The following is a 27,783-nucleotide window of genomic DNA, read 5'->3' as shown; positions in this document are numbered from 1 at the left end:
GGGAGACAGCCCAGGGGCATTCTGGATATAGCTAAGGAAACGTGGGAAGCTCAAACTTCGTCAGGACGTAATGTGGTAGATTATATCCTACAGGTTCGAGACCGAATTGCAAAAATAACACCCATAGTAAAGGCCCATATGGAGGAAGCACAGGCCCGACAAGCAGGTCAGTATAACAGGTCGGCAGTACGCCGGAAATTTTCACCCGGAGACCGGGTTATGGTATTAGTACCAACCCCAGAGAGTAAACTGTTCACTAAGTGGCAAGGCCCGTATGAAATAATAGCTCCAGTGGGAGAAGTTAATTATAAAGTAAGGCAGACGGATAAACGAAAGAAAGAACAAGTGTACCACATTAACCTTCTTAAACCGTGGGTAGACCGGGAGGAGTTGGTCGCATTGGTAGCCTTGGGAAAAGACGGGAAGGGACTGGAAGGGAGATCAGTTAATATAGGTCCCTCCCTTACGCCCCAACAAGTCCAGGAGGTACAGCGATGTGTGAAAGCTAACCACGATGTGTTTTCTTCCATGCCAGGAAGAACAACGGTTATCCAACATGAGGTCCACACACCCCCGGGGGTGTGTGTCCGGGTTAGGTCCTATAGGATCCCGGAGGCCCAACGGAACGAAGTCGTTCGCGAGGTCGAAGCGATGAAAAGGCTGGACGTCATCGAGGAGTCCTCGAGTCCGTGGAACAGTCCAATTGTGATGGTGGCCAAACCCAACGGAACTTGGCGGTTTTGTAATGACTTTCGTCAGCTCAACCAGGTATCGAAATTTGATTCATATCCTATGCCTAGAGTCGATGAGTTGATTGAAAGATTAGGTTCGGCGAAGTACTTAACTACTTTAGACCTCACAAAGGGGTATTGGCAAATTCCCCTCAGCCCTAAGTCTAGGGAAAAAACTGCATTTGCCACACCCCTAGGACTGTTCCAATATAAGGTAATGCCATTTGGATTGCATGGCGCACCCGCCACCTTCCAACGGCTTATGGACATCATATTAAGACCTCATGCACAGTATGCTTCGGCTTACATCGACGACATTGTGATATTTACCGATTCGTGGGAGACGCATCTTGAAAAAGTGAACGCCGTATTACAGTCTTTACGGGAAGCAGCATTAACTGCAAACCCGGAGAAATGTTTTGTGGGCTTACAGGAAGCGCAATACTTGGGGTTTGTCGTAGGGGGCGGTAAAGTCAAACCACAAACGAGCAAGGTAGAGGCAATTACAAATTGGCCGATACCAAGAGATAAGAAACAAGTACGAGCCTTCTTAGGGTTAGCAGGATATTATAGACGGTTTGTGCCGGAGTTTTCCTCCATTGCCACACCCCTTACAGATTTAATAAAAAAAACGGCCCCGGTCCGTGTTAAGTGGAGCCCCGAGGCTGATAAAGCGTTTAAAGCTATTAAACAGATACTGTGTGACAGCCCGGTGTTGAAGGTACCCGATTTTTCCCGGCCTTTCATATTACAGACAGATGCATCGGAAGTAGGTTTAGGGGCAGTGTTGTCGCAGATAGTTGAGGGGGAGGAACACCCCATAGGGTACTTAAGCCGAAAACTTCTACCACGAGAAAGAAGATATGCCGTGGTTGAAAAAGAATGCTTGGCAGTGAAGTGGGCAATTGAGGCGTTGAAATATTATCTGTTAGGCAGAGAATTTACCCTAGTGACAGATCATGCACCCCTAAAATTCATGAAAGAGAATAAGGAGAAAAATGCTAGGGTAACCCGCTGGTTTTTAGCTTTGCAGCCATATAAGTTCAGGATTGAACATAGACGGGGGATTCAAAATGCAAACGCGGATGGGCTGTCGAGAAAACACGGGGTTAGTTGGGCCGCTCTAACCGATAGGTTGGAGCTGGGGAAGAGGATATGTAAGAAAGAAGTAACGTCGCCTTTAAGGAATGGCGGCGTTACTACAGAAAATGAAGCAAACAGCACCCAGGAACCGGAGCACTAATTGGTAGGGCGGGGTTCCTGGGGTATATAAGGAAGTAGGGTAGGACAGGACGGGGGTGATCGTGGGGAGCACCGCCGGATTGTCCTGCAGGAAATACCCAGAGAGCAGAGAGTGTTGTTAAAACTTCGCAAGGTAAAGCGAACGGGTTTTGTTTTGTGAACAAGAGTTTTGTTTTGTGTAAATTGTGAGCGGTTTCCCTCTTGGTGAGGTAGCCTTTTGTTTTGCTAGTATAATTTGTTTTATTTAAACGTTTGTGTGGACGCCGCTCGTCAGTATTAAGTAAAACAGTTCCGCAGCTTCCGTGTCGGTTGAGGACCGTCACGGCGGCCGACTGTGTGTCTGTGTGAGGTATCCGGGACTTGAAAAGAGACTGTATGAGTACGCGCTGCAGGAGCAGCGGGTAGAAATAAAAGGGAAAAGAAAGCGGACGAAAACAACAGTTTGGTTTGCAGGACACGTTTTATTGTAACAGGAAAATAAGCACGTTGTACACAGGGGTGCTCTGGAACCACCCAGGACACTGGCTGCCGGGGTTCGTCCCCACAGTCTGGATACAGTCATCAACGCCGTTGGGCACGTCTTGCTTGGGAGGCGGGGCACAGGAGTGTTCATCCAGGAGCTCTTATTCAGGGCCCCATTACATACTCCAACCAAGAGTCTTCCCGGTACTTGTGACCTGTGTGGCAGCGTGACTCCAGCAGAGGGAGTCGGCGCTGTACTTACCTGTTACCTGTGTTACAGCGAGATTCCAGCAGAGGGAGTCGGCGCTGTACTTACCTGATACCTGTGTTACAGCGAGATTCCAGCAGAGGGAGTCGGCGCTGTACTTACCTGTTACCTGTGTTACAGCGAGATTCCAGCAGAGGGAGTCGGCGCTGTCCTTGCCTGTGCTGCAGCGAGACTCCAGCAGAGGGAGTCGGTGCGGTTCTTACCTCTGGGCCAGAGAGCCTGCAGCGAGCAAGGAGTCCGTGGATACTTACCCGTGTTGCAGGATTACCCCAGCAGAGGTAGCGGGTGGACTACGTGGATTACCAAGCTCATACCACAGGGAGAGTCTACACGGACCCTTCCTCGGGAGCGGACTTCTACAGGCTCCGACCTGTAGGGACTTGGTATTCTATACTAGATAGAGAGGGGCGAAGAAGTGAGACAGTTAGTGTCCCGTACAGGGCATTCAGTGATTTAAAGAGTCTCTTGTGTTTGAATATTGTAAATAAAAGTTACTTGCCTGCAATCTCTACGTGTCTGTGCTCGTCGGTGGAAGCCGTGGAGAGGAGTATCCCGCAGGGTACCCCTCCAGTTTGTTACAATATATATATATATATATTGTAATATAGCGGGTTGTGAGAGACGGCAGGGAGGGGGTTAACCTCCCTGCAAAGAAAAAAAAACATGTGGGAATGCACCTTTTTGTTTAATTGATTTGCTTATTGTTTAGTTTAATTGTTTTATTATTAATTATTATCCGCACCTGGGCATTATTAAAAATTAGATCCAGGTGCGGAAGTTTAAAAGGAGAGCAAGCAGTCTGCTCGGGGCTGAGTGGAAGGAGGCAGAGTGGTGCGCTGTCTCCGAGTAGCCAAAGGAAGAGAAAGTAAGTGCTGTTTGAAACCAGTGTGTTTAGGAAGGACGGGTAAACAGCGTAGCTGTCCCGCGTTAGTCAGGGTGTTCCTGAAAGTCGAGTTAGTGCTCCAGAAGAGCTAGGTGTTTATTTGATTTTTGTATTTGTTTTGTTTCCTGTTTATTAAAAAAAATTGCGCAAACGCGCTTGAAAAATCCACTTCTGTGTGCTGGGTCAGATTCTTAAAGGGGCAACGAACCCAAGTGGGTGCGAATCGTTTTACATTTGGTGGCAGCGATTGTGGGCGCCCCTGGAGACCCAAATGGATTTTAAAGAATTAATTGAGATGTTCAATAAAAACACCGCTGCTCAGGTGGAGCAGATTAAGAAGATGGAGAGGCAGAGACAGGAGCTGGGCGGGGCCCCGTTGATAATACAAGAGCGGGAGCCAACGGAACTGGAGCGGCTGCTACAAAAGTGGGAGCTGCCGTCCCGAGAGCCAGAGGGGGTGGAGCTGCCGTCCCGAGAGCCAGAGGGGGTGGAGCTACCGTCCCGAGAGCCAGAGGGGGAGGAGCTGCCGCTGCCGGAGCCCAGAGGGGAGGAGCCGCCGCTGCCAGAGCCCAGAGGGGAGGAGCCGCCGCTTCCAGAGCCCAGAGGGGAGGAGCTGCCGCTGCCAGAGCCCAGAGGGGAGGAGCTGCCGCTGCTGGAGCCCAGAGGGGAGGAGCTGCCGCTGCCAGAGCCCAGAGGGGAGGAGCTGCCGCTTCCGGAGCCTAGGGAGGAGGTGAAAAGCGTACCTCCACCACGGCCCCGACCACCACCCCTACGGTCCAGTCCGGCGTCGCTGCGTCCAGTCCCTTACCCCTTGCTCCTGGACACCCTGTCGGTGAGCCTGGACCTCCCTTCACTTGACCTGGAGCCCAGGAGTCGGCAGGATCGGGCACAGTTCTCCACCTGGTCCCCTGCTCCGCTCCTCCCGGACATTAAGACGTCGCTGTGCTGCTCCCAGACGTCGCGTACGCTCCCCCTGGTCGCTACGTCGCTCCCCCTTGCTGACCGGACGTCGCTGCACTGGGTCCCAGCTGCAGACCTCTGCCCGCTACTGCAGCCTCCAGTGCCCCGGTTGTCGTGCCGGTCGCCCCTGACAAACCGGTGGGGTCCCTCGTCGCCGGTGCGCGGTCCCTACCTGGCTGACCCAGGACGTGGACCGATCCACCCTCGAGTTCGCCCGTGGAGGAGGGCGAAAATTGACATTTATGGACTCGAGGGTGGGTGGTTGTGTTTTAGGGGAGGAGGTGGCCGTCTCATGGCCGGTGTCTTGGAAAGACAAGGGGGGGGATGTGTAATATAGCGGGTTGTGAGAGACGGCAGGGAGGGGGTTAACCTCCCTGCAAGAAAAAAAAAAAACATGTGGAAATGCACCTTTTTGTTTAATTGATTTGCTTATTGTTTAGTTTAATTGTTTTATTATTAATTATTATCCGCACCTGGGCATTATTAAAAATTAGATCCAGGTGCGGAAGTTTAAAAGGAGAGCAAGCAGTCTGCTCGGGGCTGCTGAGTGGAAGGAGGCGCTGTCTCCGAGTAGCCAAAGGAAGAGAAAGTAAGTGCTGTTTGAAACCAGTGTGTTTAGGAAGGACGGGTAAACAGCGTAGCTGTCCCGCGTTAGTCAGGGTGTTCCTGAAAGTCGAGTTAGTGCTCCAGAAGAGCTAGGTGTTTATTTGATTTTTGTATTTGTTTTGTTTCCTGTTTATTAAAAAAAATTGCGCAAACGCGCTTGAAAAATCCACTTCTGTGTGCTGGGTCAGATTCTTAAAGGGGCAACGAACCCAAGTGAGTGCAATCGTTTTACAATATATATATATATATATATATATATATATATATATATATATGTACAGTATGTATTTGATTCTTAGTGAGGTTCTGCCTCACTTGCCTCTCTCAACGAGCCACCACTGTTCCAATCACCACCTAATAACTCTTACAGCAATTCATTATCCACCCTGGCTGAGTACTCTCTATTTAGTATTTGTTTCAAGCGAAGGAGGTACAACTATATTGACACCAACTGTATGTTGTACTGGGTACAAATTAATTATTAAAAATGGTTCAACTTGCTATCGAGTTATGTGTTGTATTCGAATATTCGAAGAATCAAAGCAATAAATCGATAAGTTTATTCGATTACATTATTAATAATTGTTTCATGCAGCCCTAAATGTGTGACAAAATGAAATTAGAAGAATGTAAAGTTTGGTGCTGCTGCATTGAGAGATTGCTGTTAAAAAAACAAAATTGTTGAAAACAGCAAAATACATTAGTCGGCAAGTACAGTACAAATGAAAAAATAAAATGTAGCATTTAATTATATAGTATATAGAGACACATAAAGCAGCTTATGCAGAAAACTCGAGTAAGGTAAGAAACCTTTAATAACGGGGTGTGGGAAGATATTTATTTATTTTTTGATATGGGGCCTGTGACATGATATGTATACCACTGAATAAGATATCCAATACAACTCTTTTCCATATATGGAGGTGTTTTGTTAAGCATTAGATATATGCTTCAGGTCTAGGGTTGGATCAATCAACACTGTAATGTTTGGGAAACATGGCTAACCACAGTTAATATCAACAGTCAGCATCCTTATTCATTCTGCTAGTATTTTTCCACAGTTACAGTATGCAATTACTGATACCTGTTTTATAATTCCACACAGACAACAGCTTGTTGTGTTTGTCAGCTGCCGCTTCGTTACCTGCCAGATCTTCAGGCTCGTCATCTGCTTCAGGTGCTGTTTAAATAATGTTTTTTGTTTCTTCAGTTTGGATGAAGATAACTTCACCGTGTCCACCTACTCACTAAATACCTTACTGATCTTTTATTTAGAAATATGATATGGATTTTAATGTCTGTCTCACAATGCAGTGTAACCCCAAATTTGATCTATTTTCCACAAATGCCGAATAACAGGGTGTGACATTTTTTCTTTATTTTACCCTCACAAAAAAGTTTTTGCATACAGGCTGTCATTGACAGCATCACATTGAGTACTGAATCAGTCTTAGCAGACAGGCGGTCACCATTCAGGAAAAAAGTTTTTTAGATATAGTACGTGAACAAATGCTCCGTTCAGACATTCAGCATAGTTGTTGTCTCTGAATGAAGTTATCTGTCAATAAACTCCCCATTCCCCACCTCCCAGTACAAAGTTATGATTATAGTAAGTACTGTATGTGTTTTCACAATTCTGCCCTCATGAAAATTAAATATATTTCTGTATATTTAAATGTCTTCTGCCTATGAATATATAGCAAAATATATTACATCTGAAATCATACTCCCAGCATCCCTTGCACCCACGGCTTATTAATGCTGAGTCCAGTCATTCAGAGTAATATTCCTTTATTATGTTCTTCTCTGAACCGACACATTTTAATTCAGGGGGTCCCCAGGACCAGGATTAAGAACCACTGATACAGTGCATCTGTATACATGCTTTACAGTGCTTTTACACTGCAGTGCTTTTAATGTTTAAATCTTTGTAACCTTTGTGCTAACATGTCTAAATCAGCATCAACACAGTAAAAGGGGAGGCTGAGGACGCCTAAAAGACTCCTCAGGGTATATTAAACATTGCATGCAATGTTTCAAAAGAGAGAGCAAAGCCATTATTTGTGTGGCTGTGTTGAACAAGGAAAAAGTGAATGGTTACTTCATTATGTTAATCCTGTTCTTTAATTTTAAAGTCATGTTTCTTTTCAGGTGTTACAGGATATGTTTGGAAGGATCGTTTATCAGAATATGTTTCTGACAAAAACTACAAAGTCAACAACAAGTATGACAAGAAGTACCCACCCCGTGATATTGAGGAAATCATAAAGGATGCAAATGCGAAGGCCTGGAAGGACCATGAATACAACCTTATAAATATGAACTGTGAGCATTTTGCAACACAACTGAGATACCATAATTCTATCTCTGGTCAGGTTAGTGACGCAGCTCTGCACACATTATATTTACTTTGGCCCAACATGTTCCCACCTTTTATAAATGCTGTGATTGATTCTGCACATAAATGTAGTTACATGTCTACTAGTGATGTTAATTTCCATTTAATTTAGTGAAAATCCATTGTATAGTGAACTACATTGGGCCCAACATGTTCTTTGCTGTTGATCGTCTCTTGTTTCAAAGTAGTGGAGCTGAACAGTTCAGTGTGAAGCAGTGCAATTTGTAAAGAAAATAGAATAAACTGGCTTTACTTTTATTTATTAGTTACAAGAAAAAGAAAAAAGAGAATTCAAAACGGGGAATCGTAATCGTATTATACTAAAAGCACAGACACAGGCGTATCATTACTAATCAGCAGTTACAGTGTGTTCAAGTTGCATTTTCAATTACACCTCTGAGAAACAGCGGCACATTTTAGTTTTAGAGTAGAAAGTGAAAAAAACAAACCCAATTTTAAAATACAGAAGAAATAAGTTAGCTCTCGACCAAACGAGGTAGGTGAAAAACAGATATGTGGAAAGGTAAAAAGTTGAAGTTGCTAGTTGATGACTGAAAAAAGCTATAAAATGTTTGATGTTGCAGAATAACTGTTTCCAGACATATTTATTGTATCACATTATTCATTGCTTCTATTCACTGTATAGCCACAGAACCGTTGACAGTGAATGTGTTTCCAACTGTAGTTTAGACTATATTAAGCCAATTACTCCCCACTTTTTTGGGGGGAGGGGTTGGACAGGGCCGGGCCGGGCGAAGTGTTTTTGGTACCAAGCGACACCTCTGGCTAATAATATAGTACGCATGCAGTTTAATGTTGTGTTTTTCATATTTAAAATGGTGCTGATACTGACTGCATTTAAAAAGGAAAGAAAAAATGTAACAGTTTAATTCAGTTTAATAAACCTTTACATATTTTGTGTGTGTAGACAATGTACATATCGCATGTCGCAGGAGTTTATGTAGCTAGGTAGCTCACTAACGGTACCTAGCTAGCTAGCTCTTTGTTGTTGTCTGGCATAAAGCGAAGGTTTAGCACTGAAGTAAGGCCTGGTACTTAACGCCAAGTGTCTCATCTATAGTAAACTCCAGACTTGTTTAGTGATGCTAGAATTGTGTTTTATTTGTGGATAAAGGTTGTGCAGTTTAAATTCCTGATTATAGATTTAAATGTATATTTAAATAGGTATTTCTGTAGGTGTAAAATAGTAGTACCCCATGTAATATACTTGGTGTGTAACTCAGGGTAACAGCAGATTTCCATGGGTAGAATTTAAGGGTGGCAACTCTTTGCTTCTGATACTTTTAAAATATGATGTTTGTACTTTTACTTGTAATTTTCTAGAAGGATACTTTGACTTTTACTTCATTACATTTTTTTTTTCCCGCAAGTAACAGTACTTTTAGTCAGGCAACACGTTGTAATACTTTTTCCACCACTGTCTTTAATTTATTTTAATAGTGATATTATTTAAAATATATATTTTGTAATGGGTTAACCATGCAATGTTTTTTGTCTTTTTTTTCAGGTGTATTTTCTTGGAGGTTTAAGTGTGGTTGCTGCTGCAGGTGCTGCAGTTGCTGCAGTTTCCTATTTCTTCTCCAAATACGGTACTGACCTGGATTCGGATGTAGTGCCAAATAATTTAGCACACCAATAAAATTCAATGTAGTCTAATAATAATATTTAAAGCAAAATATATATACATATATATACACACACGCAGTATATTTTTAACTTGGAATCGCCAATTATTTATACCCCATTTTTCTCCCAGTTTGGAATACCCTTTAAAATTAAAGAAATTTTGTCTTGTGTTTGTTAGTGTTTGTTAACTGTTGTCTGTTTTTTTAATAGACTACCAGTAGCACGATCCAGAGCTGTAGCGAAAGCCAGCATTAACCCGGACATCACTTTCACCCCTGCATTAACGGAGAACTGTAATACACCACTTGCACTTATTTCACTATCACTAGGAACTGTGTTTGTGTTTAGTGTTAGTGTGTAAAACTGGACTTTTTGGTTGCGGGTCAAACCCGGGGATGTACAAATACAGAGTGATACACACCGCTGTGTCACTCCATCATTATTATTTACAGGTGTTTGCCATAAGGCTCTGGACATTGTTAATTAAATCAATAAACACCCTTGCACCTGGAAATCATTGTCTGTCTGTTTTGTATCCGCTCTGCACTGCACTCACCTGTATTCACTCACCACTTTGCACTGCACTCACCTGTATTCACTCACCACTTTGCACTGCACTCACCTGTATTCACTCACCACTTTGCACTGCACACACCTGTATTCACTCACCACTTTGCACTGCACTCACCTGTATTCACTCACCACTTTGCACTGCACTCACCTGTATTCACTCACCACTTTGCACTGCACTCACCTGTATTCACTCACCACTTTGCACTGCACTCACCTGTATTCACTCACCACTTTGCACTGCACTCACCTGTATTCACTCACCACTTTGCACTGCACTCACCTGTATTCACTCACCACTTTGCACTGCACTCACCTGTATTCACTCACCACTTTGCACTGCACACACCTGTATTCACTCACCACTTTGCACTGCACTCACCTGTATTCACTCACCACTTTGCACTGCACTCACCTGTATTCACTCACCACTTTGCACTGCACTCACCTGTATTCACTCACCACTTTGCACTGCACTCACCTGTATTCACTCACCACTTTGCACTGCACTCACCTGTATTCACTCACCACTTTGCACTGCACTCACCTGTAGTATAAAATTATTATATATTTCAGAGTACTAAATGCAAATGTACATTGACAGTTGATAAATCTGTGAGGAAAAACTATTTTTGGTACGGTACCTATTCCAAGTGGGTCCAACGCTACACTCTACCAGCAGCCTGTGATCCCTCCCCGTGAACGTAGAATACAGCAGCACCACACCACAAAATACAGGTAATTAAAAAATATTATAATAATAATACCAGGGGTGGCACGGTGGTTAGCATTGCTGCCTCACAGCTCCAGGGTCCAGGGTCCAGGGTTCAATTCCGGCCTCAGGGGTTTGTCTGTGTGGAGCTTAGATGTTCTTCTCGTGTTCGTGTGGGTTTTCTCCATGTACCCAGGTTTCCTCCCACAGTCCAAAGAGGTTGATTGGTCTCACTAAATTGCCCTGTGTGTGTGTGATGTGCCCTGCAATGGACTGGCGTCCCATCCAGAGTGTAGTCCTGTCTTGCGCCCTGTGTCTGTCGGGTTAGGCTCTGGCTCACTGCGTCCCTCTAAAGTATTAAGCGGTTATGCTAATGGATGGATGGATTATTTTCCAAATTGGGGTGTGAATGTTTTTTTAAAAAATCGGGTACAATTATTTAATGAAAAAATCAGGGTAAAATCGTGTAGATTTGTTTACATATAATCAATAAATATTCAGGTAGAAATCGGGTAAAAATGTACTTGCATACAACGGTGCCAGTTCTTTCTATATGCATTGCATTAGAATCACAGACACTGTGTATGCATTTATTTATTCACATAGAGCCCTGCATATTCACTGAGTTTTTGGTTTAACGCCTAATGCAGTAAAGGTAAGCTTTATTTTCAGGTTAAATCGGGGAAAACCTTAATCAGAACCACCATTTTTAATTGCAGTATATTTCCACAGAATCACAGAAACAAGAATTCACTTTTTATTTTTTATAAGAAAGCCCCTTACAAATACCTTTTTTTTTTACATATCCCATTGTGACAGGATAGCGTGTGTGGTGACGTCAGGGCAGAAGCGGGAACTGAAACAGATACTGCAGGTAGGGTGCAATGGCTTTTGCGCCGTCTTTATTTTAAATACAAGAATAAAGTAAAAGATTTAAACAACAAAACACTGTGCTCACAGAGCAAAATAAATACTTAAACAAAACACAAATCCCAAACACAAAAATCAAACAGCCAATACAGGTCAGGCTGGGCAAATGCCTTCACTGATCCTATACGTTTGTTTCGTTTCGTTTTGTTTATTTTTCGCTCTAGTTCCGCCTCTGAACATCCAACCCCCCTCTGAGCCGAGAGTGGGTCCTTTAATATTCGTGGCTGCAGCCTTATTATTATTATTATTATTATTTATTTCTTAGCAGACACCCTTATCCAGGGCGACTTACAATTGTTACAAGATATCACATTATTTTTACATACAATTACATTATTTTTTACACATTATTTTTACATACAATTACATTATTTTTGACACATTATTTTTACATACAATTACCCATTTATACAGTTGGGTTTTTACTGGAGCAATCTAGGTAAAGTACCTTGCTCAAGGGTACAGCAGCAGTATCCCTGACATGGGATTGAACCCACGACCCTCCGGTCAAGAGTCCAGAGCCCTAACCACTACTCCACACTGCTGCCATTACGTATTAATAAATTACCTTATTAAGGCTCCAGCCACATTCCTACGAACAGCAAATAAAAGACGGACGGTGCTCGACCGCCTGCACATAAACACAATAATGATTAGGATGGACGGCTTCGTCCGCCCGCCTACAAATACAATAATAATAATAATAATAATAATAATAATAATACTACAGACATATATATATATATATATATATATATATATATATATATATATATATACACACATATACATTATACATTATATATATATATATATATATATACATATATATATAAAAAAATAATAATAATACAGGGCGGGGTGTACTCCGTCACACCCATACATAAAGATATTAAGTACTGTTTCTATGTATTAGAAAAAGAGAGAAAATACATATTTGAATCCATAGATCAATGTATTATAGATCAATTGTTAAAGAGATTACATAATTGTGAATTTCTAATATTACTAATCTAAATGAATCTTGGTGAATTACTGATTAGATAAGAGTTTCATTCCAAAATGCTCTATATCCATTTTCATGATCACACAGTCTGCTTTAACACATTGAGGAGCTCATTTTAAAGGCACTGGGCTACGGGGGTCTGGACGGCTTTTAAAAATGGGCGGGGAAGGAATGTGCAAGGATGGAATGTAACTATTCCTGTGTGTGTGTGTGTGTGTGTTAGTGAATTCAGTGTGTGTGTGTGTACAGTAGCCTATACATGAAGACTGTCATTCCAAAATGCTCTATATCAATGTTCACTGTTTTTGGTAAATTGATGTGTTTTTTTCCCCCGATAGTATTAATTCCTATGTTAGTAGGAACAAAAAAACGATTTACAAGTGAAATATTGCAGTGTTTCACATGAAGATTTTTACATTATATTATAAGGCTACCCTCCAGGAGTAAATCTGTAGCAATATCTGTAAATGTGTGGAATTGGCAACTCATTTTGGTCTGAAACTCTTCATATATATATATATTTTAAATTTAGAATCGGCAATTATTCTTCCCCCCATTTTCCATCAATTTAGAACATCCAATTGCAACTCCCTTATTGACATGGTCTCATTTGAAGTGATTTTTAAAACCCCAAAAGAAATGACTAAAGCTAATTTTAGAAAAGCAAACTATGAAGGTATGAAACAGAGACTAACAGAAGTAGATTGGAGTAAAATAGAGAGAACATCCACGGAAAAAAGTGCCTCCTATTTTCTGTTCTGAATGCCCCTTTATCTAATCTCCATTTATGACCCCTGGTCCTTGTTTCTTTTTTCAGGTCAAAGAAGTTCCCTGGGTCGACATTGTCTATACCTTTTAGGATTTTGAATGTTTGAATCAGATCACCACGTAGTCTTCTTTGTTCAAGACTGAATAGATTAAATTATTTTAGCCTGTCTGCATACGACATGCCTTTTAAACCCGGGATAATTCTGGTTGCTCTTCTTTGCACTCTTTCTAGAGAAGCAATATCGTTTTTGTAACAAGGTGACTAGAACTGAACACAATATTCTAGGTGAGGTCTTACTAATGCATTGTAAAGTTTTAACATTACTTCCCTTGATTTAAATTCAACACTTCTCACAATATATCCGAGCATCTTGTTGGCCTTTTTTATAGCTTCCCAACATTGTCTAGATGAAGACATTTCTGAGTCAACATAAACTCCTACGTCTTTTTCATAGTTCCCTTCTTCAATTTCAGTATCTCCCATGATATTTATAATGCACATTTTTATTGCCTGCATGCAATACTTTACATTTTTCTCTATTAAATTTCATTTGCCATGTGTCTGCCCAATTCTGAATGCTGTCTAGATCATTTTGAATGACCTTTGTTGCTGCAACAGTGTTTTCCACTCCTCCTATTTTTGTGTCGTCTGCAAATTTAACGAGTTTGCTTACTATACCAGAATCTAAATCATTAATGTAGATTAGGAATAGCAGAGGACCTAATACTGATCCCTGTGGTACACCGCTGGTTACCTCACTCCATTTTGAGGTTTCTCCTCTAATCAGTACTTTCTGTTTTCTACATGTTAACCACTCCCTAATCCATGTGCATGCATTTCCTTGAATCCCTACTGCGTTCAGTTTGAGAACACCGTGTAACAATTTTTTTTTTTTGTTCCTGGGTAGTAAGTGTTATTTCCTAATTGCTTATGCCTCAAAAGTATAGAAAATGGCTATTATTCCCCACAAACTTTGCTTTCGTGACCAGGACAGTGATATTTTGAAATTTACCTATTTTCCAGAACATTCCAGATAGATTCAGTGCTGAGTAAACTTGGAGTAACTTCTAGAACTTTCTAGAACTTTCCAGTAATATAAATAGTAGTATAAATACATGGGCCTTAAGCCCACCAGTTCAGTTTAGTTCCAGCTGCCTAAGTGGATACATATCTGCATTTTTCTGAGATGGCATCAAGAGGCTGCAAGCATCCGGCAGACGCATTTTGCTATGTCTGCGGCCAATTTATCAAGACAAGAGCGAAAAAGTACTCCGTGGAAGCATCTGCTAAGATGTGTGAGGCCTACAAGGCATATTTCGGCATGCCTGTCGGGGATCAAGACAAACCCTGGGCACCTCATTTCACCTGCGAGCACTGCAAAAAAACTCTGGAAGGTAAGATGGACAATTGTTGCTCGGAATTTTATGTTATAAAATTTGTTAAAATTTTTAAAATTGTAAAAGTTTTTAATTTTAAAATGTTTTACAATTTTCAATGTTATTGAAAAAATATATCATATATGAAAAATGTTGCGAGAATCTCTTACACATTAGTCATGGGTGAAATAAATGTATTTTTGTAGGGTGGTACAGAGGGGAAAAGAGAGCCATGAAGTTCGCTATCCCAAGAATTTGGCGGGAACCCACTGACCACTCAAGCAACTGCTACTTCTGCATGGTGGACCCTTCCAAACGTCGGACTGGCAAGAATGCACCTGCTATCACGTATACGGACCTTCCTTCATCCATCGCCCCGGTGCCACACTGCCATGAGCTCCCCGTACCCACTCCTCCGGAGAGAGAGCAGCCGTCTTTAGAAGAGAGCAGCAAGTCAGAGAGCGAGGAAGACGTTGTAGATCCAGATGACAATTTCAGAGGTGGAGCTGAGGAGAGAAACCCATACTACCCCAACCAAAAAGACCTCAACAACTTGATTAGAGATCTTGGTCTCACCAAGTCCAATGCCGAGCTTTTGACGTCTAGGCTCAAGCAGTGGAACTTGTTGTATGAAAGTGTGCAAGGCGCAGATCAGAGGAAGCGTCACCAACCTTTTTCCAGCTTCTTCACCCGTCAAGATGGGCTCTGCTTCTGCCACAATGTGACCAGTCTGTTCGAGGCAATCGGACACGCCTGTAACCAGAATGAGTGGCGCCTCTTCATTGACAGCTCATCCAGGAGCCTCAAAGCCGTGCTGCTCCATAATGGTAACAAGTACCCGTCTCTTCCCCTAGCTCACTCGGTGCACCTCAAAGAGGATTACAACAGCATCAAGACCTTGCTGGACGCCTTGAAGTATGATGAGTACGGCTGGGAGGTCATAGGAGACTTCAAAATGATGGCATTCCTGATGGGTCTCCAAGGCGGTTTTACCAAGTTTCCCTGCTATCTTTGCCTTTGGGACAGCAGAGACACCAAGGCGTACTACCACAGGCGGGACTGGCCACAGCGGACCGAGTTCTCTGTGGGGAGGAACAACGTCAAGTGGGAGCCACTGGTGGACCCCCGGAAGGTGCTGATGCCACCACTGCACATCAAATTGGGCCTTATGAAACAATTTGTCAGAGCTCTAGATAAGGAGTCGGCAGCCTTCAAGTACCATCAAGACGTCTTCCCTAAGCTGTCTGAGGCAAAGGTCAAAGCCGGTGTCTTCGTCGGACCACAGATAAAGAAGATCCTGGAGTGCAATGAATTCCCCAAGAAGCTCACTAGTAAGGAGAAAGCGGCTTGGAACAGCTTTGTCGCAGTGGTTCGGGGCTTCCTGGGCAATCACAAGGCCGAAAACTATGTGGAGCTGGTTTAGACTCTGGTGAAGAACTACGGCACAATGGGCTGTAGGATGTCCCTCAAAATCCATATCCTTGATGCTCATCTTGATAAATTCAAGGAGAACATGGGAGCGTACTCGGAGGAGCAAGGCGAGCACTTCCAACAGGATATACTGGACTTTGAACGCCGCTACCAAGGACAGTATAACGAGAACATGATTCGTGAAAGTGATTTACAGTATAAACGTAAATCTCGAAAAACTACTCACTTCTAAATCTTTTGTAGTCATTTTTGTATTACTTTAGTATAAATACATGTTAATTTGGATTCATATGTTGTTTTTTTCTGACTTTGTGTGAACGAAAAGACACAAATTCGCCCGTTTTCTCATTGGAAATAGGTAAATTTCAAAATATCACTGTCCTGGTCACAAAAGCAAAGTTTGTGGGGAATAATAGCCATTTTCTATACTTTTGAGGCATAAGCAATTAGGAAATAACACTTACTACCCAGGAACAAAAATTGTGTTACATAGTGGAATTAATCTTTTATGCGGGACTTTGTCAAAAGCTTTCTGGAAATCTAAATAAACCATGTCGTATGCTTTGCAGTTATCCATTGTCAATGTTGCATCCTCATAAAAGTCAAGTATGTTAGTTAGACATGATCTCCCTTTCCTAAAACCATGCTGACTGTCTCCCAGGATATTGTTACCATATAGGTAATTTTCCATTTTGGATCTTATTATAGTTTCCATAAGTTTACATATAATAGAAGTCAGGCTTATTGGTCTGTAGTTACCTGGTTCGGTTTTGTCTCCCTTTTTGTGGATCGGTATTACGTTTGCTATTTTCCAGTCTGTTGGTACAACCCCTGTGTCAAGAGACTGTTGCATGATCTTGGTAAGCGGTTTGTAAATAACTTTTCATTTCTTTGAGTACTATTGGGAGGATCTCAGCCGGCCCAGGGGATTTGTTTATTTTAAGAGCTCCTAGTCCCTTTAACACTTCTGCCTCTGTTATGCTAAAGTTATTTAAAATTGGATAGGAATAGGTCGACATGTGGGGCATGTTATCCATGTCCTCCTTTGTAAAAACCTGTGAAAATTAATCATTTAATATATTTGCTATTTTTTTCTTCATCTATGATTTTGTCATTTGTGTCTCTTGGACATTTAACCTCCTCTTTGAATGTTCTCTTACTGTTATAATATTGGAAAAATATTTTAGAATTGGTTTTAGCCCCCTTAGCAATATTGATTTCTATTTCTCTCTTGGCCTTTCTAACTTCCTTTTTGACTTGTGTATGCAGTTCCAAGTACTCTTTCTGTGTACTTTGTTTTTGGTCCCTTTTAAATGCTCTGTAAAGTGCCTTTTTTCGCTGAATATTTTTTTAATTGATCTATTAAACCATTTTGGCCATTTTGTTTTAGATTTAGATTTGTCTACTTTTGGGATGTAATTGTTTTACGCCTCTAGTACTACATTTTTAAAAACCAGCCATCCTTTTTCTGTGGTTGTTTTCTCTATTTTACTCCAATCTACTTCTGTTAGTCTCTGTTTCATACCTTCATAGTTTGCTTTTCTAAAATTGTAAACCTTAGCTTTAGTCATTACTTTTGGGGTTTTAAAAAATATTTCAAATAGACCATGTTGTGGTCTGAGTTTGCCAATGGCTCTCTGACCTCTGTTTTAGTTATTCTGTCTTCATCATTATTTGAAAAGACTAAATCAAGGCATGCCTCCCCTCTAGTCGGTGCCTTGACAAATTGCGTTAGGAAGCAGTCATTTGTCATTTCCACCATTTCAATTTCGTCCGTCGTGTCCCCCCATCGGGTTTTCCCATTTTATATGGGAGAGGTTGAAATCCCCCATTAGTATGGCTTCTCCTTTTCTACATGCATTTCGAATGTCATTGTATAACAGATTATTTTGCTCAGCGTCTGAATTTGGCGGTCTATAGCATGCTCCTATCATTATGCCCTTTGTATTTTTGTCCATTATTCTGACCCATATTGATTCTGCATTGTTTTCTTTGTCCTGATTTAACACCTGGGCTTCAAGGCTATTTCTTATGTATAGCGCTACCCCTCCGCCTCTTCTGTCCTGCCTGTCTTTCCTATATAGTGTGTACCCACTAATATTATATTCGTCTCCATCACTGTCGGACAACCAAGTTTCTGTAACACCTATCACATCATAGTTACTTGTTAGTGCAGTAGCTTCAAGTTCTAACATTTTGTTTCTGAGACTTCTAGCATTAAGATAAATACATTTAATAGTTGTCTTACCTGAGTTGTTGCCTTTGTTTTGATGTGGTCTCCCTTCTGTTTTTTTGTTTTCTCCCCCTTTCCTTTCTAGTTTAAATGCTTCTGGACCTCCTGAAGGATCCTTTCTCCGAGTAGATTGGTTCCCTTTCTGTTTGAGTGCAGTCCGTCCCACCTATATAGATAGTCCTTGTTGTAGAATGTGCTCCAATGTTCAAGAAAGGTGAAGCCTTCCTGTGTGCACCATGATTTCAACCATGCGTTTTGATTTTGTATTTCCAGCTGTCCATATGGTCCTTTGCAAGGTGCCGGCAGTATCCCAGAAAATGCCACAGTTTTGGTCTTGTCTTTTAATTTCCTTCCTAGCTCTCTGAATTTGTTTTGCAGGGATCTTGGTCTGTCTCTTCCAATGTTGTTTGTACCGATGTGGATGACTACTACCCGGTCGTCTCCTGTTCGTTCTAGGAGCCTGTCCACATTCTCAGTGATGTGCTTGACTGAGGCTCCTGGAAGGCAGCACATTGTTGTAGTAAGGCGATCCAAACTGCAAACTGAACTTGCTGTGTTTCTCAATATGGAATCCCCAACAATCATGACCTCCCTTCTTTTTGCTGCCTGGTCAGCACTGTTTATAGGGTCCTGGATGTTGTTTCTTTCATTCTCTTGATGTTGGTTTTGGTCATCTAAATGTTGAAGTGGCTCAAATGTGTTGGATGTCTGGATTTCTGGTGGTTGTGTTTGACGAAGTTTCTTTTTTTCCCTGCTTCTGCCTATCTGAACCCAGCTGTTTCGACTCTATTCCATCTCCCTGGTGGCTTTCAGTCTGCTAGGGGTGCACACTTCCATGAATTGTGAGTGTGTCAGCTCCTCAAGCTCCTGTTGCTGTCTCATTTTCTCCAGCTCCTTTTCTAGCAGGCTTAATCGCTGAAGCAAGTCCTGGATCGTGCGGCACTTTACACAAACTTGATTGAGCTCTGTTGGGTTTTCTCAGATTTCCCACATCATGCAGTTGTCACAGATTACTGGCTTAAAGACCTTTTTTTTTGGAAGTTTAGTTTTGCTTCTGCAGCTGTCAACCTGCATTCAAACTGCTTCTGACTGCGTTGTACTTGTCCACGACTGTACTTCTCCCACGATGTCGCTTCCAAGATCCTCTTCTTGGTGTCCTAGGTGCTGCTGGCTGCTTCCCACATCCAGTCTGTAAAGAGTTCCTCTTCGGGTGGTTCTGATGCTGGTGTCCAGAAGCCCTGTGCCCGCCTCTTCCACCCGGAGACTGAGGAGCAGCTGGAACTGCCGTCCCTCCCAGAGAAGAAGCAGCAGCTGCTGGGGGGAGCTGCTGCTGGGAGTGAAGGAGCCTTCAGCTTCAGCTCCTTCACTGTGATGGACGGGTGTCTGCTCTCTCTGTGGGTTGCAGGTTCCCAAGAATGGGGCCTGGAGTCTCGCTCCTTCCCGAGTGGGGCTTACCTCAACCAGCTGCCTGGTGCTGGGGTCTCCCTGACCAGCTACCAGTGCACATGCGACCAGGGGAACAAAGTCATGGCCAGCTTCAGGGACTTCAAAAAGAGGCACATTGCAGATGAAAATAAAAAGGGTAGTGATAAATTCTGCTCAGAGCAAATAAAAAACAGAAATATAACTGTAAAAGGAAGATGCAAACCAAGAAGGTAAGTCGCCCTGGATAAGGGCGTCTGCTAAGAAATAAATAATAATAATAATAAAATAAACACTTTCATATTTGCTAATGAGGATGATGTAAAAGCAGTATGTAGAGAGCAAGGTTTCAAAATTCCAAATACAAATTTATATAAGAGCAAGAAACAATTCAAAATTGTGGATTGTAAAAATGCGGACCAAAACCGTAGACCCCCAAACTGTACCTACAAAGCCCAAAATGCAAACCGCTTGATGTATATCGTTGTAGCCTGTGATAACAACAGGCTGCCTGTACATTTTGAGAGATCAGAGCCCAATCCTCCTCAATTTGCAATCACTGGAAGAGTTTAAACTCTACTGTGAAGAACCAGCTCTCTCCGCACTGCTTATTGCTTTAGGAAACCAAGACAAGTAGCCTGCTGTTAATTTCCTCTTGTGTGGCAAGAAGCAAATGGGAAAAGGCAACTTTTTAGAAAATTTTAAGAGAAATGCAATATTAAAGGGGAACTCATGATGTTTTCTTATATGTTCCTATGTGTATTGTTTTTGTTATTTCATTTTTGACATCAAACACTGTTAAATTGCAGTCTACAGTGCTCTCTTCCCAAGATGGCTTCACACATGAACCCACTGAAGAACTTCAGAACTACATTTCACATCATCCTCCTGCTTACAGTGCCTATTTATGTATGATGGGGGTGATGGGAAATGTAGTTCTGAAGTTCTTCTCAAATGTACATGTGGGAAGTGCAATTTAATACTGTAAAAAAAAGTGGTCAGGATGTAAAAAATTAAAAACACACACCTTAAAAAGTTGCAGCAACACATCAGAACATGTAATACAAAGACAACTTGATTTCCCTTTTAAAATGACTCCACAGTAGAATTAACACTGAACTGTACTGATGAGCAAGCAGGTTGCTATTGAAGCTTATACAGGTATACAGTTATTTGTAGGTGCACTTTTATACAATCAATTTGAATATAGGGCCCCATGTGCTTATAGAATCAGCATTGTATCACTCCAGTAATGCCACAACTCTGTGAGATGAGCATCCACAACACCCCCTTGTGGACATTTTATTAGTGCACCCAACTGTCCTGGAGGCTTCTATTAATTCCTATGTTAGCAGGAACAGTAAAACAAACAAGTTACAAGAATTTTGCATGAAGATTTTTACACTACGTGATGATAAGGCTACTCCTCCAGGAGTAAATCTACAGCAATATCTGGAAATGTGTGGAATTGGCATTTAACTCGTTTTGGTGAGAAACTCTTCATATATTAAAACATACAAGTATAAGAAGAATAAGAAAACCACAACAAGACGCCTCTTTCAAACCGTCCCTCCCTCTCAACTCTAATGAATAAAAACCACAGGCTTTTTTACACTCAAGTTACAGTATATATTCTCAGTGCAGCTTGTCTTGTATCAAACTTCATTGAGCATAGGAACTGCTTTCTTTGCCGTGTGACTGAAGTGAACCTCCACTTGAACCCGTGTTGAACAAGACGCCTCTGCACTGAGTAAGTACCGTACACCGAGACTGAGTGTTTAATTTAAAACACTTTTTGAAAAACTTCACCGCGTTTATGATTCTAAATAAACCTTGTGGTGTTTATTTTATAAACTATTTGACTTATTCTTATTTATGATTTGTAATACTCTTTAAATGTTTGTATGCTTTTATAATAAGGCTGGTGTTTAAAAATCTATAAAATATAGAGATTAAACACAAAGAGCCTAATTTTCAGAAAGCAAGTGTACATATTTTTTTTTAATCCATGCAAACATGAAACATTGTAAGCCTATGAGTTTTGGATATCACAAAAACATTTCTGCCCAAAGTTATTGCATTTTAATGTTTAGGGTGTGAATAATTTTGAACCTTCAGTTAAATAAAAATTTTTTAAAAAAAACCATGCACATTTGTTGGACAAATATTCCAATACTTGAAACAAATACTGAATGTACACTTGCATTTTTAAAAACAAATAACGGCTAGGTCTATAGTTGAAATACTTTTTTATAATCCTGTGCAGCTACTATCATGAGTTATTAGAGTAAGGCTGTTTTTTTTTGTATAAGACAACTTTGTATAAGATCAAGAAACTGTATCTACAAACCCAGAAAAAAACCCCACTTGATGTATATCATTGTAGCCTGTGATAACAACAAGCTGCCTGTACATTTTGAGGGATCAGACTCCAGCCCTCCTCCATTTGGAATGACTGGAAGAATTTAAACTCTAGTGTGAAGAACCAGCTCTCTCTGCACTGCTTATTGCTTTAGGAAACCAAGACAAGTAGCCTGCTGTTAATTTCTTCAGGAAAGGGCAACTTTTAGAAAGAGAAACACAAGATTAAAGTGGAACTCTAGTTGTTTTTACTTGTGTGTGTTTGTGTGTGTGTATGTTACATGTTCCCATATGTTGCTGCAACTGTTTTGACATCCTGACCACTTTTTTCACAATTAAATTGCATCTACAGTGCTCTCTTTCCAAGATGGCTTCACCTGTACCTTTGAGAAGAACTTTAGAACTACATTTCACATCATCCTCCTGCTCACATATGTATGATTGGAGGGGGTGGGGAGAGATGGGAAATGTAGTTCTGATAGAATATGCAGTCATCTTGGAAACAGCACAATGCAATTTAATAGTGTAAAAAAAGTGGTCAGGATGTAAAAAAATAAAAACGATACACACTTTACTTAAAGAGTTGTAGCAACACAGCAGAACATGCAAAACAAGTTGAGTTCCCCTTTAAAGCACTCCACAATAGAAATTGCTATTGAAGCTCATACAGGTATACAGTTATTTGTTGGTGCACATTTATACATATAGGCAGGATCCTGTGCAGCTGTGACACACTAGAAATATGATAGATTAGAGCTTATTGACACATGTGTACTTTAAAGGGGAAATCAAGTTTTATTTTCTGTGAGTGTTACATGTTCCCATCTGCTGATACAACTGTTTAAGTAAGGTGTGTGTATTTTATTATTATTATTTATTTTACATCCTGAAGCTATTAAATTGCTGTCAATAGTGCTCCGTTTCCAAGATGGCTTCAAACGTACCCTTCAGAAGAACTTCAGAACTACATTTCCACATAATCCTACTGCTTACGTATGTATGATGGGGGTGATGGGAAATGTAGTTCTGAAGTTCCTTTGAAAGAACAAAATCTTGGAAACGAGAGCACTGTAAACTGCAATTTAATAGTGTAAAAAAGAGGTCAGAATGTCAATAATAACCACACACACACACCTTAATTAAATTATAGCAACATATGGGAATATGTAACACAAAAAATCAACTTGACTTCCCCTTTACCTTCATACCAGTTTTGTAAACTTCCAACAAAGGACAAAATCCCACAGTGACAAAGTGAAGAGAAATAGTCTCCATCTTGTCTTGACCAGAGACGTGATTATTTGAATGAATGTGTGATGAATTGACCCTCATTGATCGTTCCTTTCCTGGTGTTGAGATATTGAGAATGGAAATGCAAGACGTCGTTTCTATTGTAATCCCTGCTGTTTTAACGCAATAAAAGCTTCTGCTGCATCAAACACTTGACATGACTGTGTTTTTAATCTATATAACTCTAGCATACACTTAGGAGGATTTGACATTGACTACAATACATTTTGTTTTATAAATATACGTCTGTTGCATCATTCCAGTTATTTCTGGTCACTGATTGATATTCAGTTGAATAATCATTGCTGGAATAAATACCTCGCACTCATCCCGCACTTTGTTCTTCACAACCCGCCTCTGTGGGCGATGGCCGGTGTCTCCTGCTTCGTCCAACGGCCAGGGAGGTGATCATAAGAACATAAGAAAGTTTACAAATGAGAGGAGACCATTCAGCCCATCTTGCTTGTTTGGTTGTTAGTAGCTTATTGATCCCAGAATCTCATCAAGCAGCTTCTTGAAGGATCCCAGGGTGTCAGCTTCAACAACATTACTGGGGAGTTGGTTCCAGACCCTCACAATTTTCTGTGTAAAAAAGTGCCTCCTATTTCCTGTTCTGAATGCCCCTTTATCTAATCTCCATTTGTGACCCCTGGTCCTTGTTTCTTTTTTCACTTGCTATAGTTTACTGATTTTTAAACACCAGTCCTGTTTAATTCCTAAGCACATTTAGAATCATAAACGCAGTGACATCGTGCTTAAAAAGTGTGACAAATAAGTGTTTTAAAATTAAATAGCCTATAAGTAAATGTAAGAATTCAGTGTGCTTTTTGAAAATTGAGTCGCACTGCAGCTTGTTAAGCAATTGAAGTCCGTAATTAGTTTGATTTTTCAAATAACTCCTTCTCAAAAAAGATTCAAAACACGAATGATAAATTGATTTTTTCTTTTAATTCCAATCGAGCTCTCTATTGCTTAATTATCCAATACTTTGTCCGATCAGAGCTTTTGAATTTTATTAAACGGTAGATTTCAAGGATAACGTTGTATAAGGAACTTGAATTCCTTTTATAAACTAAACAATTAAAAAGTCATATGAAGCAAATCATTCGTTCAATTAAGGGTTCAATGAAATAATTGAGAACAGCTCAGTGGCTACAAAAAGCAGCAGGACAGGCGGGGGGGATTCAACTTCAACTAAGTGCACATGCGTAGTAATAATAAACACTGGTGAATTTAGGGTCGCACATTGATCTTGTACGTGCGCATTACAGAAGTTGTGGTAAATGTTTAAATGAAATGTGTTAATTACTGCAACACTTTTTGTTAACCAGATCATTTCACCTCCTCCACAAGATAGTTATAAATGTTCCAACAAGATACACATTATTTTTTACAAAAGTTAAATTAAACAAATGAGCAGTTGAATGAAGTACTACGGTAAAAAGAAAAGGTTATTCAAGGGTTCCTCAAGAAACCTTAAGTTGCTTTTTCTCTGCTGGTTTTTATTTTCCTCAGTAAATATTATTTTGGGATCCTCTTGTTCATCGCTCTACTAAAATATTGCAAAGGGGCTCATTTTAGAAAACTTCAAAATCAAGTCAGTTTGTAAATTGCGGTTTATAATATCGTTTTAAAAACTCCAATTTTCAATACACGTTTAGCCAACATCATGACAAAAAAGGAAGTGCAATAAGAAATATAGAACCCCTGTAAAAACTGTTCTTAGATTCACATAAAAAGGTTTCTCCACAGTGGCAAAGCCACAAACCCTTAAAGGTTCTAGCTAGAGCCTTTACTTTTTAGAAAGCACCGTCTCAGAAACTGTCCAAAAAATATCTGCAGCCGTCCAGAAATATTTGCAGCCAAAATATTTGTTGAATCACACCAAGACGACCAATTCCACTGCAGAAATGTTGCCAAATTGCTGTTGCCCTGTATTTGATATCACAAATCAATTATGAAGCATTCACTATTTGTTGCTGCAAAAAATGTTTGCTATTTTGTTTTGTATATGCGAAAAAAATCACATAATAAAAGGCTTGCACATATTTCTGTTGACAGCTCGGTTAGAACAAAAAACTAGCAGGGCAGCCGGGGGTATACTCCAAGACCAGGGTTGAGAACTGTCTAAAACTACTCGATCTGACAATCATTCCATTGAATGTGACGTTATCAAGGTAAATCATTCCTTACGAATGGGTCAGGATGTTACCCTGCTAGCAGGCAGAGAAGATGTTACCAGTCGCAAAAACACCTCCTACAGAGTTTATAAACACATTTAAAATTATAAACGCAGTGACGTGTTTGAAAAGTGTGACAAATAAGTGTTTTAAAGTTAAGCACTCTGTTTTAGAGCTTATACCTGCTGGAAGGGTAGGGACCGGCTGCCTCGGAGCTATACGATTATTGTCCCATTTAATAGAATGATTCTTCCACCCATCCCACCAAAAAACACTGAGGCTGCTTTTCTGGAGCAAGGAGAAAAACATGATTACCAAAAAAGAGAAAGTCTTAAGAAGAAAGAAAAGGTGATCACATATTGCATCATTATTACAGCCTAAGAAGTTTAGGTGCTTTGAAGAACCTGTGACCGTGTCTTACGTCACGTGCGTGGATAGCCGCTGTTTACCAAGTACAGAGAGACAACTGCGGGTGGAGTTGAAATGCCGGCACAGGCGCGCAGGATTTATTAATACAAACAGAAAAGAAAGTAAATGGTGGTCATGTGACGTTACCAGCCACACACAATAATCCCATTTCCACATACAAATTATACCAACACTAAACACACATGCAGGGCAATCGCCCTGCTACAGAACCCTTCTTTTTTTTTTTTTTACAAGGATTCTGTATTCTTTATTGCAGACCGAGGAATGAGAGGTTCTCAAGCGAACCCTTACTGAGAAATAAATAAAAAACAAACAAATAAACAGCAATTTGAGGGTTCCTAATCCTAGTGTAACCTTAGGGTTCTTATCCGCACCCCCCAAAAAGGTTCTTCAAAGCACTTAAAAAGGTTCTGCCACAATGGCAAAACAAGGTTCGAACTGGAGCCTTTACTTATTAGAACATAACATGAAAACATAAGATATTTTACAAACAAGATGAGGCCATTCGGCCCATCTTGCTCGTTTGGCTGTTAGTAGCTTATTGATCACAGAATCTCATCAAGCAGCTTCTTGAAGGACCCCAGGGGGTCAGCTTCAACAACATTACTGGGGAGTTGGTTCCAGACCCTCACAATTCTCTGTGTAAAAAAAGTGCCTTCCATTTCCTGTTCTGAATGCCCCTTTATCTAATCTCCATTTGTGACCCCTGGTCCTTGTTTCTTTTTTCAGGTCAAAAAACTCCCCTCCCAATAGTACTCAAAGAAATGAAAGAAGTTATTTACAAACCGCTAACCAAGATCATGCAACAGTCTCTTGACATAGGGCTTGTACCGACAGACTGGAAAATAGCAAACGTAATACTGATCCACAAAAAGGGAGACAAAACCGAAGCAGGTAACTACAGACCAATAAGTCTGACTTTTATTATATGTAAACTATAATAAGATCTAAAATGGAAAATTACCTATATGGTAACAATATCCTGGGAGACAGTCAGCATGGTTTTAGGAAAGAGAGATCGTGTCTAAATAACCTGCTTGACTTCTTGAGGATGCAACATCGACAATGGATAATTGCAAAGCATACAACATGGTTTATTTCGATTTCCAGAAAGCTTTTGACAAAGTCCCGCATAAAAGATTAATTCTCAAACTGAACGCAGTAGGGATTCAAGGAAATGCATGCACATGGATTAGGGAGTGGTTAACAGGTAGAAAACAGAAAGTACTGATTAGAGGAGAAACCTCAAAATGGAGCAAGGTAACCAGTGGTGTACCACAGGGATCAGTAGTAGGTCCTCTGCTATTCCTAATCTACATTAATGATTTAGATTCTGGTAACATTACATTCCCATAGTAACAACATATGGGATCACACAAAAAACAACATGAGTTCCCCTTTTAAAAGCCAAGATTTGATAAAAGCACAGTATGATAAAACAATGAAAGCACAATATGTTTCCTAGTTTTTACAATTTTGTAATCCCTGCATCAATGCAACAACACCTACATACAATCATCTTTGTACTTTCTGCAGCTCCAGTCAAAGATGTTGAAGATCCTCTTCTTGGTGTCCTTGGTGCTGCTGGCTGCTTCCCACATCCAGTCTGTAAAAAGTTCCTCTTTGGGTGGTTCTGATGCTGGTGTCCAAAAGCCCTGTGCCCGCCTTTTCCACCCGGAGACTAGGGAGCAGCTGGAGCTGCTGTCCCTCCCAGAGAAGAAAAAGAAGCTGCTGGGGGGAGCTGCTGCTGGGAGTGAAGGAGCCTTCAGCTTGAGCTCCTTCACTGTGATGGATGGGTGTCTGCTCTCTCTGTGGGTTGCAGGTTCCCAAGAATGGGGCCTGGAGTCTCGCTCCTTCCCGAGTGGGGCTTACCTCAA

At 41.0% G+C, this 27,783-nt stretch overlaps 1 protein-coding gene across 1 annotated transcript; it reads left to right on the top strand.

The window, feature by feature from the left end:
- The first annotated feature begins 14,093 nt into the window (after positions 1-14,093).
- On the top strand, positions 14,094-20,283 carry LOC131724780 (uncharacterized). The gene is made up of 4 exons (XM_059017530.1): positions 14,094-14,578; positions 14,767-15,197; positions 19,386-19,806; positions 20,267-20,283. The coding sequence occupies exons 1-4, from the start codon at positions 14,371-14,373 to the stop codon at positions 20,281-20,283; spliced, it is 1,077 nt and encodes a 358-aa protein (XP_058873513.1). The 5' UTR covers positions 14,094-14,370.
- The last annotated feature ends 7,500 nt before the right edge of the window (positions 20,284-27,783 follow it).

This window comes from Acipenser ruthenus, chromosome 57 (genome assembly GCF_902713425.1).
Source record: "Acipenser ruthenus chromosome 57, fAciRut3.2 maternal haplotype, whole genome shotgun sequence".
Lineage (NCBI taxonomy): Eukaryota > Metazoa > Chordata > Actinopteri > Acipenseriformes > Acipenseridae > Acipenser > Acipenser ruthenus.
Note: the sequence above shows the minus strand (reverse complement) of the source record. Positions and strands in the feature narration are given on the sequence as shown.